A 13,263-nucleotide genomic window follows, 5' to 3' on the forward strand; every position below is an offset into this window, starting at 1 on the left:
GGCACCCGGAGCCTTCTCTGCGTTTAACATGGCTGCATTCTGCAATCGGTTGTGCACGACCTGGCTCTCAGGATCCTCTGCGCTTTCCCAGGTTTTAAATCACTTCTCTGGCGGCAGGTGTGCGTGGTGCAGCGCTTAAGACGCTGCCTGGGATGCCTGGGCTAAAGTCCTGGTTCTGTCAAAGTCCTGGTTCTGCGTCCGACCTGGCATCCTGGGAGGTAGCAGGGGATGGCTCAAGCACGTAGGTCCCAGCCACCCATGTGAGAAAGCGAGTTTGAGCTCCCGGCTCCTGGATTCACTCTACTGCAGCCCTGGCTATTGTAGGCATTTGGAGAAGGAACCAGAAGATAGAAAAATAAATCACTTTTACACCAACATATGAAATTTTGATCCTTCTTTCCTGAATATGATAGAAGTTTTTCTTACAGTTCCTAAGAGGTTAAATTTCACCAGTAATGAAACTCAGCACCATTAAATCGTTGAGACAGAATTTTACTTTGAAAGCTCCACTTCCTTATTCATTTTCCCTCCCACAAATCCCTTAATGCGGCAGTTATCAAGTCTCAAAACAAGCAGTTACAGGGCCATCTGGGCATTCGCTGAATGGACGACTGCATGTTTTTCTTCTCTGCCACATTAATAAGGGCTGATTGTGAACACAAGAAGATACTCTGAAAAGCACTTGGCCAGATGCCTTCTAAATTCCTTCCTAATCCTCAGATTGTGACTTGAGGCTTCGGCACTCCTGTTCAAAGTCCATACATGCTGAAGGGCTCCTGCTTCCAGTGTAGCAAATTCAGTACGTTTTCGTTAAGGGAAGTCTTACGTATTACAGTGTGTATGAGGTTTATGTACTCGTATGCACTTCCATACACACGGGTATTTCTCATCGCTCCTAAGGAACTGCTCCTGCAGAGGAGTGCACTGGGCTGAGATCAGTTTATCTGCTGCTGCCTGCTCGCCCACCTGACATGTAAATCCCCCCTCTCCCACCCTGTAACTCTTTGCTTACTTCCATCAGTACAAATGTTCCTAGTGACAGAAATCTAGGGCAGGAACCCCCCATACTCCAGAAGACAGCTAGGAATTTTTTTCTTTTTTTAAAGATTTTTCTTTTCATTTGAAATGCAGAGTTAGAGTGTGAGCTCTTCCACCCATTGGTTCACTCCCAAATGCTGCAATGACTGAGTCTGGACCAGGCCTAAGCCAGTAGTCCGGAACTCCATCTGGGTCTCCCACATGGGCGGCAGGGGCCCAAGCACTTGGGCCATCTTCTATTGCTTTCCCAGGCCATTAGCAGGGAGCTGGATGGGAAGTGGAGCAGCCGGGAGTTGAACCAGTGCCCGTACTGATGTCGGCGTCACGGGCAGCAGCTTAACTGGCTGTGCCACAACACTGGCCCCATATTAAGAATTCTTGAGAAGCCTTTGGAACCCCAGCATAAACAAATAGGCCCAACACGGCCTCAGTTCCTTTGATGATACGGGCACAGCTGGTCACAGAAATAAAGAGCTTTGTGCACAGACCTGTGAGTGCAATTATCGTTCACCCACACAAGGGCTCCCCCCAAGTGTTCCAACAGTAAAGGAGTGATGGAGTCTGCAAGCTGAGGGGACAGCGCAGGACACGGCCGCAGGTGTGGACCCACTGACAACTCACACAGCACACTGACACCTCACAACACACTGACACCTCACAACAGCCAGCACATTTCTCTCTCTCCATTTTATGAGCTTTGGCCATCAGCTAGCCCCATACTTCTTACAGAAAATGTTCCTGGTGAAGAATTTAGAACTGTAGGGAAGAAATATAAGAATTACAAAGTATTGAACTTTTAGAAATGAAAGTTTATGAGGTCAAACCCTCAAATGCCGTATCAATCATATCACATATACCAAGATGCACAAATAAATCAAATATACACAGACATCAATGCAGGCAATGGTACTTTTGCCTTGTTTCGTGTTTAATATTTTTAAATATTTATTTTCATTTACTTGAAAGGTATAGCGACAGAAAGAAAAAGGCATCTTCCATCGTGGGTTCATTCCTCAGATGCACACAGCTGTCAGGGCTGTGCCAGGCTGAAGCCAGGGCCCTACAGCTCCATCTGGGTCTCCCACGAGGGTGGAAGGGGCCCAAGTGCCTGGTCATCACTGGCCCCTCCCAAGAGGCACTGACAGGAAGCTGCATCAGAAGCAGATTACCTGGAACCTGAACCGGTGCTCTGACGTGGGGTGGGGCATCCCAGGCAGCGGCTTCACCTGCTGTGACGTAACAGCGCCCCTGCGTTTATTACTAGTCAAGGCTCCATTAATGCTTTAAAACATACAGTATCGCTAAAATTCTAGAAGAGATAAATTATCTTTAATTTTAGTTTGTCCTTTAATTTTATTTTGTAACCTAAGTTGTCTTCATGAAGCTTTTAAAATTGACAAGAAATTTAAGTTACAAATGTAATAAAGAATTAAGTACACATTCAAATTGGAAATGGCAATTTATTTTTTATTATGCTTTTCTGGCCCAAAGGGTCTGAAGGATTTTTCTTTATCTTATTTTCTTATGACAAATGGCATCGTTTTTCAAAAGTAAAACATAACAAACTGCAGTTGAGACTATGTCTATATGAATGGTTTTCACCCAGCCCAGCTGACTTTGCACGGAGTACAGATCCACCTCACAGGGCGACGGTGTCACCGCGCCAGCATCCTGGCCTGGCCCTTCTTCCTGACCACGACTTCCTCACAGTTCTTCCCTGGAGGTGCCCTGACTTGAAATAATGGCTTGAGCAACCCGGTGAGATTCGTGTCTGCGTTGTTCTTCAAAGCGCTGGGCCAAGTTGGGCTAATGATGAGGTCACTCACGGATGAGCTGTGTCTTCGGTGCCCTGGGCTGGCCCGGCAGTCTGACCCAGAGCCTTGCTTCCTCCTGGTGCTGGACAGTAGAGGCCATTCTTCCTGGTCTCAGGAGGCCTAGGGCACAGCTGACACTGACGGAGGAGATCCACACATCAAACAGTATAAATTATGTCCTTGAGCAAGAGTCCCATTGACTCAGTGTTCAGGGGCAGCATTTACACCCAGAGTTATCTTTCTTTGTGGAAAAAAATTCTGAAATTTGCTATAAGCACTTCCTCTCAACTTCCTTTTCATACAACCGCTCATGCTTGGAAGTCTAAATTTCTTAAGTCCACTTAAAATCAGAGGGAAGAAAACCCCAAGGGGAGTAACATAAGCAAACCAACAATTTTGCCATTGAACTTTCTCCTGGAGAACCTGTGGATATTTCTTGGCACTGCCATTCTGTTTCACTGCAGGACAAAACACTCGTGGCTCAACGGTGACACAATGTGCGTGTGAGTGAGAAAGCATGGAAACCGGAAAAGGAATACAAATCAGACTTTCAAAACCCCTATCTATACAAAAGTGTTTCTTACACATGATTCGGTGAATGCCTATTCTACAGGAGCTCACAGTTTGGTTCCAGGAGGCCGTGTACCACAGGCCCTGATAACAAGGATCACTATTTGCAGAGGACAAAGCCACGCTGCCAGTATCTACTGGAAGCAAAGTAGCAACAGTCTTCTGGAAGACTAATAATACAGTCATGTTCTGATGATTTATTTTCTGGATTCTGGAGACCTTGGGAATAGAAAAGGACAGAAGCAAGCATGTTTTCCAGGGTTTCCTGGGCTGGATGGTAGAAAAATAGGTGTTTTCCTTTGGGGTTTTCTTATAGCTGAGAACGGTGAGGCTGGTGTTTCTGACAGTCCCCTTCCCTTTTCCTCAGTCCTTAAGGGAATGATAGGCTTTGGCAGTCCGGCTGTTGACGAAATCTGTCTTCTTAAACTGAGCCTTCGGGATAAGCAAACAGAAATGTGAAAGGCAGCGCAATTCTCACATGAGAAAACCGAGGTTTTTTAGTGCTGTGTCTCTTCTCACCAGGGTTCACTAAGTGGGCCACTACTCTGTAAACTACACCCTTACCTTTTTGTAGGCGTTGTGGAGCTCCGTGTGTGCCCACAGGGAGTACAGCAGGACGCTGGCTGCTTTGCTGGCCTTGTTGGGGGCGTAGCTGGAAAGAAAAAAACATGTTCCCAGAGCAGTGAGAATGCAGGAGGCCCCTGGGTGCTGCCTCTGCGCCATCCCTACGCCTTCTCTGGCTTTTCTCCTCACCAGCCATCTGTGAGCTCAGACAAGACCAATAGAAGGTGAGCTTCCACTGGCTGGGACCACTTTTTTTGTTGGGTAGAAAATCCCTGTTCACAGGGAGTACATTCTTAGACATGCTGCAAACCCTTGAATTTATTTATAGAAAAGAATTTGTATATACATATTAATGAGGCATTATTTACAGAGTAAAATGTGGGAAAGTTTGAATAAAAATGTATATGGCTTTTGGACATGGTGACTATGAATATAGAATAAAATTATTTTTCAAGCTAATAAAAAGAATTATTATGGCAGCAACTGTTAAAATACTTTCAGAATCACTGTATAAGTTTTAGTACAGAGCAAATGGAAAAACTGTTCCGGAACAACAGCAAAGTTATAAAATCAAGCTGCATATTCATCAGTGAATCAAGGAAGAAAACATGGAACATATTCATAGTGGAACATTATTCGGCCACAAAAAAGGGTGAAGCCCAGATATTTAAAGCAAAATGGAAGGACATGGAGATAATTCTGTTAAATGACATAAACCACACAGGAAGGCAAATACCATTTGTTCTCTCTCATGTGGAAGTCAATCTGAGCTTAGAATAGTGACTACGAGATGCTAGAAAGGACAGGATAGGGCCGGCGCCACGGCTCACTTAGCTAATCCTCCACATGCGCTGCCGGCACCCTGGGTTCTAGTCCCGGTCGGGGCACCGGATTCTGTCCCGGTTTCTCCTCTTCCAGGCCAGCTCTCTGCTGTGGTCCGGGAGGGCAGTGGAGGATGGCCCAAGTGCTTGGGCCCTGCACCCCCTGGGAGACCAGGAGGAAGCATCTGGCTCCTGGCTTCAGATCCGTGCAGTGCGCTGGTTGTAGCAGCCATTTGGGGGGTGAACCAATGGAAAAGGAAGACCTTTCTCTCTGTCTCTCTCTTTCTCACTGTCTAACTCTGCCTGTCCAAAAAAAAAAAAAAAAAAAGGACAGGATGGCCAACAGAGACTAAACACAGCCACAGAGAAGTAACAAGTTTTAGTGTCCCACAGGCTAGTAGGGTTACCACAGTTCAAAATACTGCATTCTAAATGGTACAAAGAGTCAGAAGAGAGGAGTTATAGGTTCCTAACAAAAGGAAAGGGAAAGGCTAGGTGACTGGTCTGGTCAGGTGACGGTGTGTATGTGCTGCAGCATTGCACTGCGCCCACAGAAATGTATGCTGATTACATGTGAATAAAAATTTAAAATAAAACAATAAAAGGGGCTGACATGCAACAAGATTGTACCAAGTCTTCACTGAATTTGACAACGACATTAGCTTTTGATGTTCTGCTTCAACATCGGTCCTAAACTTCCCACTTGTGACTAAATATCAACAGCTTCTCAGATTTTTTGTTCTTTTTTCACTTGACTAGTAAAATGTCTGACTTTTGTATAAAAATAAATTACTTGTGGCCGGTGCCACGGCTCACTAGGCTAATCCTCTGCCTAGCGGCGCCGGCACACTGGGTTCTAGTCCCGGTTGGGGCGCCGGATTCTGTCCCGGTTACCCCTCTTCCAGGCCAGCTCTCTGCTGTGGCCAGGGAGCGCAGTGGAGGATGGCCCAGGTGCTTGGGCCCTGCACCCCATGGGAGACCAGGAAAAGCACCTGGCTCCTGGCTCCTGCCATCGGATCAGCGCGGTGCGCCGGCCGCGGCGGCCATTGGAAGGTGAACCAACGGCAAAGGAAGACCTTTCTCTCTGTCTCTCTCTCTCACTGTCCACTCTGCCTGTCAAAAAAATAAAAAAAATAAAAATAAAAAAATAAAAATTAAAAAAAAAATAAATTACTTGTTTGAGAGGCAGATAAATATATATACATACACAGAGCCCACAGATATATCCTACCCACTGCCTTACTCCTCAAATGTTCACAAGAGCTAGGGCTGGCCTGGGCCAAAGCCAGGCACCAGGAACTCAGTAATCCACGTCTCCTACATGGTGGCAAGAGTCTGACTGTGAGGGCCGTCACTGCTGCCTCCAAGGGTCTGCATTAGCAGGGAGCTGGGGTCAGGCACGCTGCTGCTATGGGACATGGGTATCTTTTTATTTTTTAAAAAACTTTATCATTTAAAATTTGTTTAGATAAATAAAATGTACATATACATGACAGAATATTACTCAGCCGTAAAAACAATTCAATCCTGACATTTGCAAAAAAAAAAATGGATGTAACTGTAGATGATCGTGCTAAGTGAAATAAGTCAGAAACGGAAAGAAAAATGTCACATTTTCTTTTTTTATTTTTATTTTTTGACAGGCAGAGTTAGACAGTGAGAAAGAGACAGAGAGAAAGGTCTTCCTTTGGTTCACCTCCCTAGTGGCCACTAGGGCCGGCGCGTTGCGGCTGGTGTGCTGCGCTGATCCAAAGCCAGGAGCCAGGTACTTCTCCTGGTCTCCCATATGGGTGCAGGGCCCAAGCACTTGGGCCATCCTCCACGGCACTCCCGGGCTACAGCAGAGAGCTGGACTTGGAGAGGGGCAACTGGGACAGAATCTGGCGCCCCGACCGGGACTAGAACCTGGGGTGCCGGCGCCGCAGGTGAAAGATTAGATAAGGGAGCCATGGTGCCGGCCAAGATTTTATTTTTATTTGAAAGGTAGATCGATAGGAAGAGAAAGAGAGCGCGTGCTTCTATCCAGTGGTTCACCCCTCAAACAGCCACAATGGCCAGGGCTTGGCCAGGTGAAGCCAGGAGCCCGGAGCTCCATCTGGTCTCCCATGTGGACAGCAGGGGCCCAAGCCCTTGGCCTGTGTTCTGCTGCCTTACCAGGCACAGTAGCAGGGAGCTGGACTGGAAGCAGAGCAGCTGGGACTCAAACGGGTACTCAAATATGCGATGCTGGCATGGCAGAAGGCAGCTTAACTTGCTGCACCGCGATACCAGAACCCTAAATAAAACTTCTCCGTATCAAAGGGGCTTGTGAACATGTAACCAAGAATACAGAACGTGGAGCTGATGGAGACGCACGCTGAGGTCACGCATTATCTGAAAGCTTTCCCTTCCGTGCTAACCTTGCAGGGGACGTCTAATTAGTACTTCCTGGATGCTTGTAGCTCCTGGGCTTCTTGGTAGTAAGCTAAAACGACAGCTCTGTGAAAGCTGTGGCGTCCCTAATACTCGGACTTGGGGACGGTCCTTACACTGTAAGGGTGTCACCTTCAGAGCGTTCCTTTACAAGCTGGTTGTTTGCCACTTGGAGTTTTTTACTCATGACAGAACATTGTAAATGACAAGTAGTTCCCAGGTTAGCCCATAAATTACAGATCACATTCAACACTAGTAAGCAAAGAGAAGCAGGTAGAAGTTACGTGTTGACTTTTTGTTTTTTGGAGACAGAGTGTGTGGGGACTTACTGACCAATCTACAAGAAGCACAGTGACACATCTCCCACCTTGCTAAACTACAGGAACTGGCCTAAAATGATGGCCTCATCCCACGGGCAACAATTACGTCTGAGTACTCAGGTAGTTAAGACTGTATCATCCTACAGTGATTGTCTGAGAAGTTGGATCACCTGGGAGAGTCATTTCTGTTTTAAAGCGATTATTCATTCACTTCACAAAGACTGGGCACCTGTTGCCTGCTGGACTCTGGGGGCAGGTGGACACGCTGACTCCCAAGCAATCACCGTTCAGGACTGGGCTCGGGGCTCCTTTTAATGACCAGACTCTGACTGGGGTCCTCTTCAGGTGCTCTGCAGGCTTGGGGGCTGCACAGCACAGGGACCTCCAATGCAGTGGGCTGGGGTGGTGCTGATGTTCACCTCAGGGCAGCACAGACCCCATCTTCACTCCTGCACAGTACGTGTCTGTGCGCTGCACACAAAACCCACCTGTGTGGCCTGAGAACGAGCCTATAACAGATTTTTCTTTTCTGGTTACTTATAAAAAATAACATATTTGTAACAAGCTGAATAATTCAGAATCCTTTAAGGAAGAAAAGATAATCTTTATAACCCACTCCAATCTCATCCCTCTAAATTAAAAATTAGTGATAACTAGGCTATACAAAGTACTTCACAAATTTCATGGAAAATAGAAATAAAAGATAGGTCTATTTTGGTGGAAATGACCTTTGCAATCCATGCATGGTTTTTTCATAAAAATTCCTCTTCCATGAACTTTAAGACCTCTCATGCACAGGCCAGGGAGGTGGGAGGGCTCACATACGTGTTATACCTCCTGCTCTCACAGAGGAGTAAGGAAGGGAAGAGATGTACACAGAAAACTGAGAAGCAAAAATTTCTCGGCCGGCTGCTCCCACTTCTCGTGCTATTCTTCTAAGTCACTTGGCTTTTTGTCATCTGCTCCACAGATGTGAGAGAGGAAACCTCTTTCCCAGTCCACAGGACTCCCACTTTGCCTACACTCCGCTGTTCCCAAACTATAGCTGCGGCTCTGGGAAATAAACTCATTAGGTCAATAAATGCTGGAAGATACTACCAAGACATCTATGGAGTTGGTGTTGATATTTCCCAAATTTGACTTTTAATGCCCCTTTTCCATGAACTTGATTTTTTTTTTAAAACAAGAAGAGACACCTCCCATCCACTGGTTCACTCCCCACATGACTACAATGGCAGGGGCTGGGCCAGGCCAAAGGGGGCAGCTAGGAACTCAATCCAAGTCTCCCACAGGGGTGGTAAAGACCCAAGGACTTAAGCCATCACCTGGTGCTCCCCAGCGTGCACTTGTGGGAACGGAGTGGAGCTGGGACTTGAACCACGGTACACTGACACAGGATGGGGTGTTCACCAGCATTTTACTCACGGTGACAAACATCCACCTCAGATCGTCTGGCCCAGCTTCAGGGTCTTGCCTGTGCTCACGCTGCCCGTGGTCCTCCCTGGCTGGACACTCAGACTAGAGTAGCCACTCATACGAGTGGTGGGAGGCAAAGAGGCAGAAGGACTTACGCATCGCCTGCGCTGATGGTCATGATTTTCTGCAGGCCCCCTGTGTTCAGAAGGTCTCGTGCATTCTGGTAACTGTTTTGGATGATATTGTTCAGTGTGTAACAGGCAGAGGCTGTAGTCTCGGTGAGAAGGTCCGTAGTTGGGACTGTGTCAGGAATTATGGAGACTAAATCTGGCAGAGTTTCTTTGGCTGCAAAATGAAACAGAAAACAAACAAAAAAAAACCCTCCACTTGATTAAAAAGATTGATTCTTAATCTCAAGATTCCAACATCTTAGGTAAAGGAGATTTTTGAAAAGAAACACAGTTGGTTAACAGAGATTTGAAAAGATGTAACCTCTCTAATCAAAATTAAAAAAAAAAATTTAAAAAGAGATATTCTATGCTTAGTACTTTAAAATCTTTTCAGGAAGCAATACAACAAATGCCAAGAATTTAAAACATTTTCTTATTCTTTTTTTTTTTTCTTTAAAGGCAGAGTTAGAGAGTGTGAGAGAGAGACAGAGAGAAAGGTCTTCCTTTTTTTCCGTTGGTTCACCCCCCTCCAAGTGGCCACTACAGCTGGCGCACTGCGCTGATCCGAAGCCAGGAGCCAGGTGCTTCCTCCTGGTCTCCCATGCGGGTACAGGGCGCAAGCACGTGGGCCATCCTCCACTGCACTCCCAGGCCACAGCAGAGAGCTGGACTGGAAGAGGAGCAACTGGGACAGAATCCAGCACCCTGACCGGGACTAGAACCCAGGGTGCCGGCACTGCAGGTGGAGGATCAGCCTATTGAGCCACGGTGCTGGCCACATTTTCATATTTTTGAGTTCAGTAGTTCTACTTCTGGGAATAAAGATGACTTTAAAATGGAAAAAGCTTCCTGAAAGGATCTTTTTTTTTTTTTTTTAAAAAAAAAGATTTATTTGAAAGAGTTACAGAGAGAGGCAGAGGAGAGAGAGAGAAAGAGAGAGAGGTCTTCCATCCACTGGTTCACTCCCCAGATATCTGTAATGGCCGGAGCTGAGCCAATCTGAAGCCAAAAGACTGGAGCTTCTTCCAGGTCTCCTATGTGGGTGCAGGGCCCAAGGATTTGGGCCGTCCTCCACTGCTTTCCCAGGTGCATTAGCAGGGAGCTGGATTAGAAGTGGACCTGCCATGACTCGAATCGGCACCCATATAGGATGCTGGCCCTGTAAGCAGCAGCTTTACCTGCTACGCCGCAGCTCTGGCCCCTCTGGAGAGATCTTTATGGCAACAGTATACTCGAACATAAATGAAAAAATTTAAATGTCCCAATGATAAGAATATGATTAATGCGAAGAATATGTTAACTGCAAAGAATATTATGCTCCCCCAAATATAGGCAAGAAGCATGTATAACAAGAAATGTTTGTCAATATTCTACATAAAAATCAGTAATTATTTTTATTATGAATGCATGTTATGGACAATGTGTATAAGAAGCCCAAGAAGAAATACACTAACATGCTAATAGAACCCGTTTTTCTACAACAGTATTAATGGTGACCTAAAAAGAGTTTTAAAAATTATCTCGGATGGCACCGCGGCTCAATAGGCTAATCCTCCGCCTGCGGCACCGGCACACCGGGTTCTAGTCCTGGTCAGGGCAAAACGGATTCTGTCCCTGTTGCCCCTCTTCCAGGCCAGCTCTCTGCTGTGGCCAGGGAGTGCAGTGGAGGATGGCCCAGGCCCTTGGGCCCTGCACTCACATGGGAGACCAGGAGAGGCACCTGGCTCCTGGCTTCGGATCAGCATGGTGTGCCAGCCGTGGCGGCCATTGGAGGGTGAACCAACGGAAAAAGGAAGACCTTTCTCTCTGTCTCTCTCTCTCTCACTGTCCACTCTGCCTGTCAAAAGTAAAAAAAAAAAAATTATCTCTACTTCTAAAAGTTTTTTCAATGCATATAACATTTTACTATTTTTAAAAGAGAAATAAACCATTTTAAAAATTTATATTCACTTTTCTAAGATGAGAGAGAGATATTGAGAGGGAGAGAAGGGGAGAGACAGAGATCTCCCATTCTTTCGTTCACGACCTAAAGGCCCTCAACAGCTTAGGGGTGGGCCAGACTTGAAGCCAGGAGCTTGGAACTCAGGTATCCCATGCGGATGGCAGGGACCCAGGTACTTGAATCAGCACCTGCTGCTTCCCACGGTGTGCAACGGAAGAGAAGAACGCTGCACCAGGAGTGGAGGTGCAACCTGATCCCAGGCGCTATGATACTGGATGCTGGCATCCCAAGCAGCAGCTTAGCATTCTGTGCTAAGACGCTCACCCTTAATTTGGAATTTTAGAACTGCATTTATCTTGCTGAAGTATCTGCCTCCTGTTGGCCTTTTTTCATTTTTAATAAAGATTTATTTATTTATTTGAAAGTCAGAGTTGCAGAGAAAGAGGGAGAGAGAGACACAGGAGAGATCTTCCATCTGCTGGTTCACTCCCCAGACAACTGCAACGTTGCCAGAGTTGGACCAGGCTGAAGCCAGGAGCTTCACCCAGGTCTCCCATGTGGGTGGCAGGAACCTAGACCCTAGGGGCACCTTCTGCTGCATTTTCCAGGCCATTAGCAGGGAGCTGGATCAAAAGTGGAGCCGCCAGACATGAAGCAGTGCCAACAGGGATGTCAGTGTCGCAGGTGGCAGCTTTACCTACTATACCACCACGTTGGCCCCCACTGTTGTCTTTAAAGTGAGGTTTACTGGTATCATCATCTCACAAAATGCACGGGGCTTCAGCTATATCCTGCCAACAGTTAGGGGCCTGCAGGGTCGGAGTCCAACAGCACTGCTACCCTAGATTATACATCAGTGAACAGGGCAGTTAATTCACCTTGGCAGTGTTTTGAAGATGGAGTCAATGTATCATTTGAGTAAAGAAAAAGAAGTTAAAATACAATATACCTCTACTGAGGTCTGGAACAAAAGCCCAAAAAGACACACAATGGGGAGAACATTCTTAATCTTGAGAGTGCCTAGGGAAAGCTTTCTTTTAGAGTCACTGAAAATTTCTAGGCTCTCTTCATATTTATAATGGTCATAAGACCATTGTATAACTTCCTGTCAAGTGTGCTGCTGGCTACCTTTGAAAATTACTTTAGGGGCTAGCTCTGTGGCACAGCAGGTAAAAGCCACTGCCTGTGACACCGGCATCCCATATGGGTACCAATTCGAGTCCCAGCTGCTCCTCTTCCCATCCAGCTCTTTGCTAACGGCCTGGGGAAAGCAGCAGAAGATGGCCCAAGTGCTTGGGGCCCCTGCACTCATCTTGTGGGACATCCTGATGGACTTCCAGGGTCCTGGCTTTGGCTTGGCCCAGTCCTGGCCATTGCAGCCATTTGGGGAGTGAATCAGCAGATGGAAGACCTCCTTCCTTCTCTCCCTTTCTTTCTGTCACTCTCAAATAAATAAAATCTTTTTAAAAAAATAACTTTAGCGAAACCTATCCGCAGACTTCAATGTCCATGGTGTTTTGTTTATGTGCACACATAACCAAATCTAATACATTACAGCAAACAAAAATTTGTTCATGGGGCCGGTGCTGTGGCATAGCGGGTAAAGTTGCTGCCTGCAGTGCTGGCATCGCATATGGGCACCGGTTCAAGTCCTGGCTGATCCATTTCCAATCCAGCTCTCTCTATGCCCTGGGAAAGCAGTGGAAAATAGTCCAAGTGCTTGGGCTCCTGCACCCGCATGGGAGACCCAGAAGAAGCTCCTGGCTCCTGTTTTCGGATCTGCACAGCTCCAGCTGCTGTGGCCAACTGGGGAGTGACCCAGCAGATAAAAGACCTCTCACTCTCTCTGCTTCTTCTTCTCTGTGTAACTCTTTCAACTAAATAAAGAAATCTTAAAAAAATTGTTCATAACTTTAGTGGAATTTTATGAAAAACCAAATAAAGATTTTGAGAAATGGCCGATTTATGAAGTATTAGGAAGCATGCCTCATTGTAGCACCAACTTCCACTTATCTCATTTTTATAGTTTTTGACTTGCTTCAACAATGACCAGATACTCCCTGATGGAAGGAGATGACAAACTATGTTATCTGTTAATGTGTTATGGTTACCAACTGTCAGTAATGCAGACTCTCAAACCAAAAGGGCAGTGGCAAATCCTCGTGTCTCCTTGCATTTACTCTGAAAGCCATCTAA

At 46.3% G+C, this 13,263-nt stretch overlaps 1 protein-coding gene across 2 annotated transcripts in view; it reads right to left on the reverse strand.

The window, feature by feature from the left end:
- Positions 1–2,478: 2,478 nt before the first annotated feature.
- The window catches only part of PKP2 (plakophilin 2), a 100,829-nt gene continuing 90,044 nt past the window's right edge, over positions 2,479–13,263 (reverse strand). For both annotated transcript variants that reach the window (XM_051850924.3, XM_051850923.3), the window contains exons 11-13: positions 9,111–9,300; positions 3,987–4,074; positions 2,479–3,854 (exon numbers count right to left, since the gene is read on the reverse strand). In XM_051850924.3, coding sequence (XP_051706884.1) covers positions 3,786–3,854; positions 3,987–4,074; positions 9,111–9,300 — 347 coding nt within the window. In that variant the 3' untranslated portion in view covers positions 2,479–3,785. The remainder of the gene's footprint in view (positions 3,855–3,986; positions 4,075–9,110; positions 9,301–13,263) is intronic.

The sequence above is a fragment of the Oryctolagus cuniculus genome, chromosome 9 (assembly GCF_051225735.1).
Source record: "Oryctolagus cuniculus isolate XC-2025 breed Fujian yellow rabbit chromosome 9, ASM5122573v1, whole genome shotgun sequence".
NCBI classification, from domain to species: domain Eukaryota; kingdom Metazoa; phylum Chordata; class Mammalia; order Lagomorpha; family Leporidae; genus Oryctolagus; species Oryctolagus cuniculus.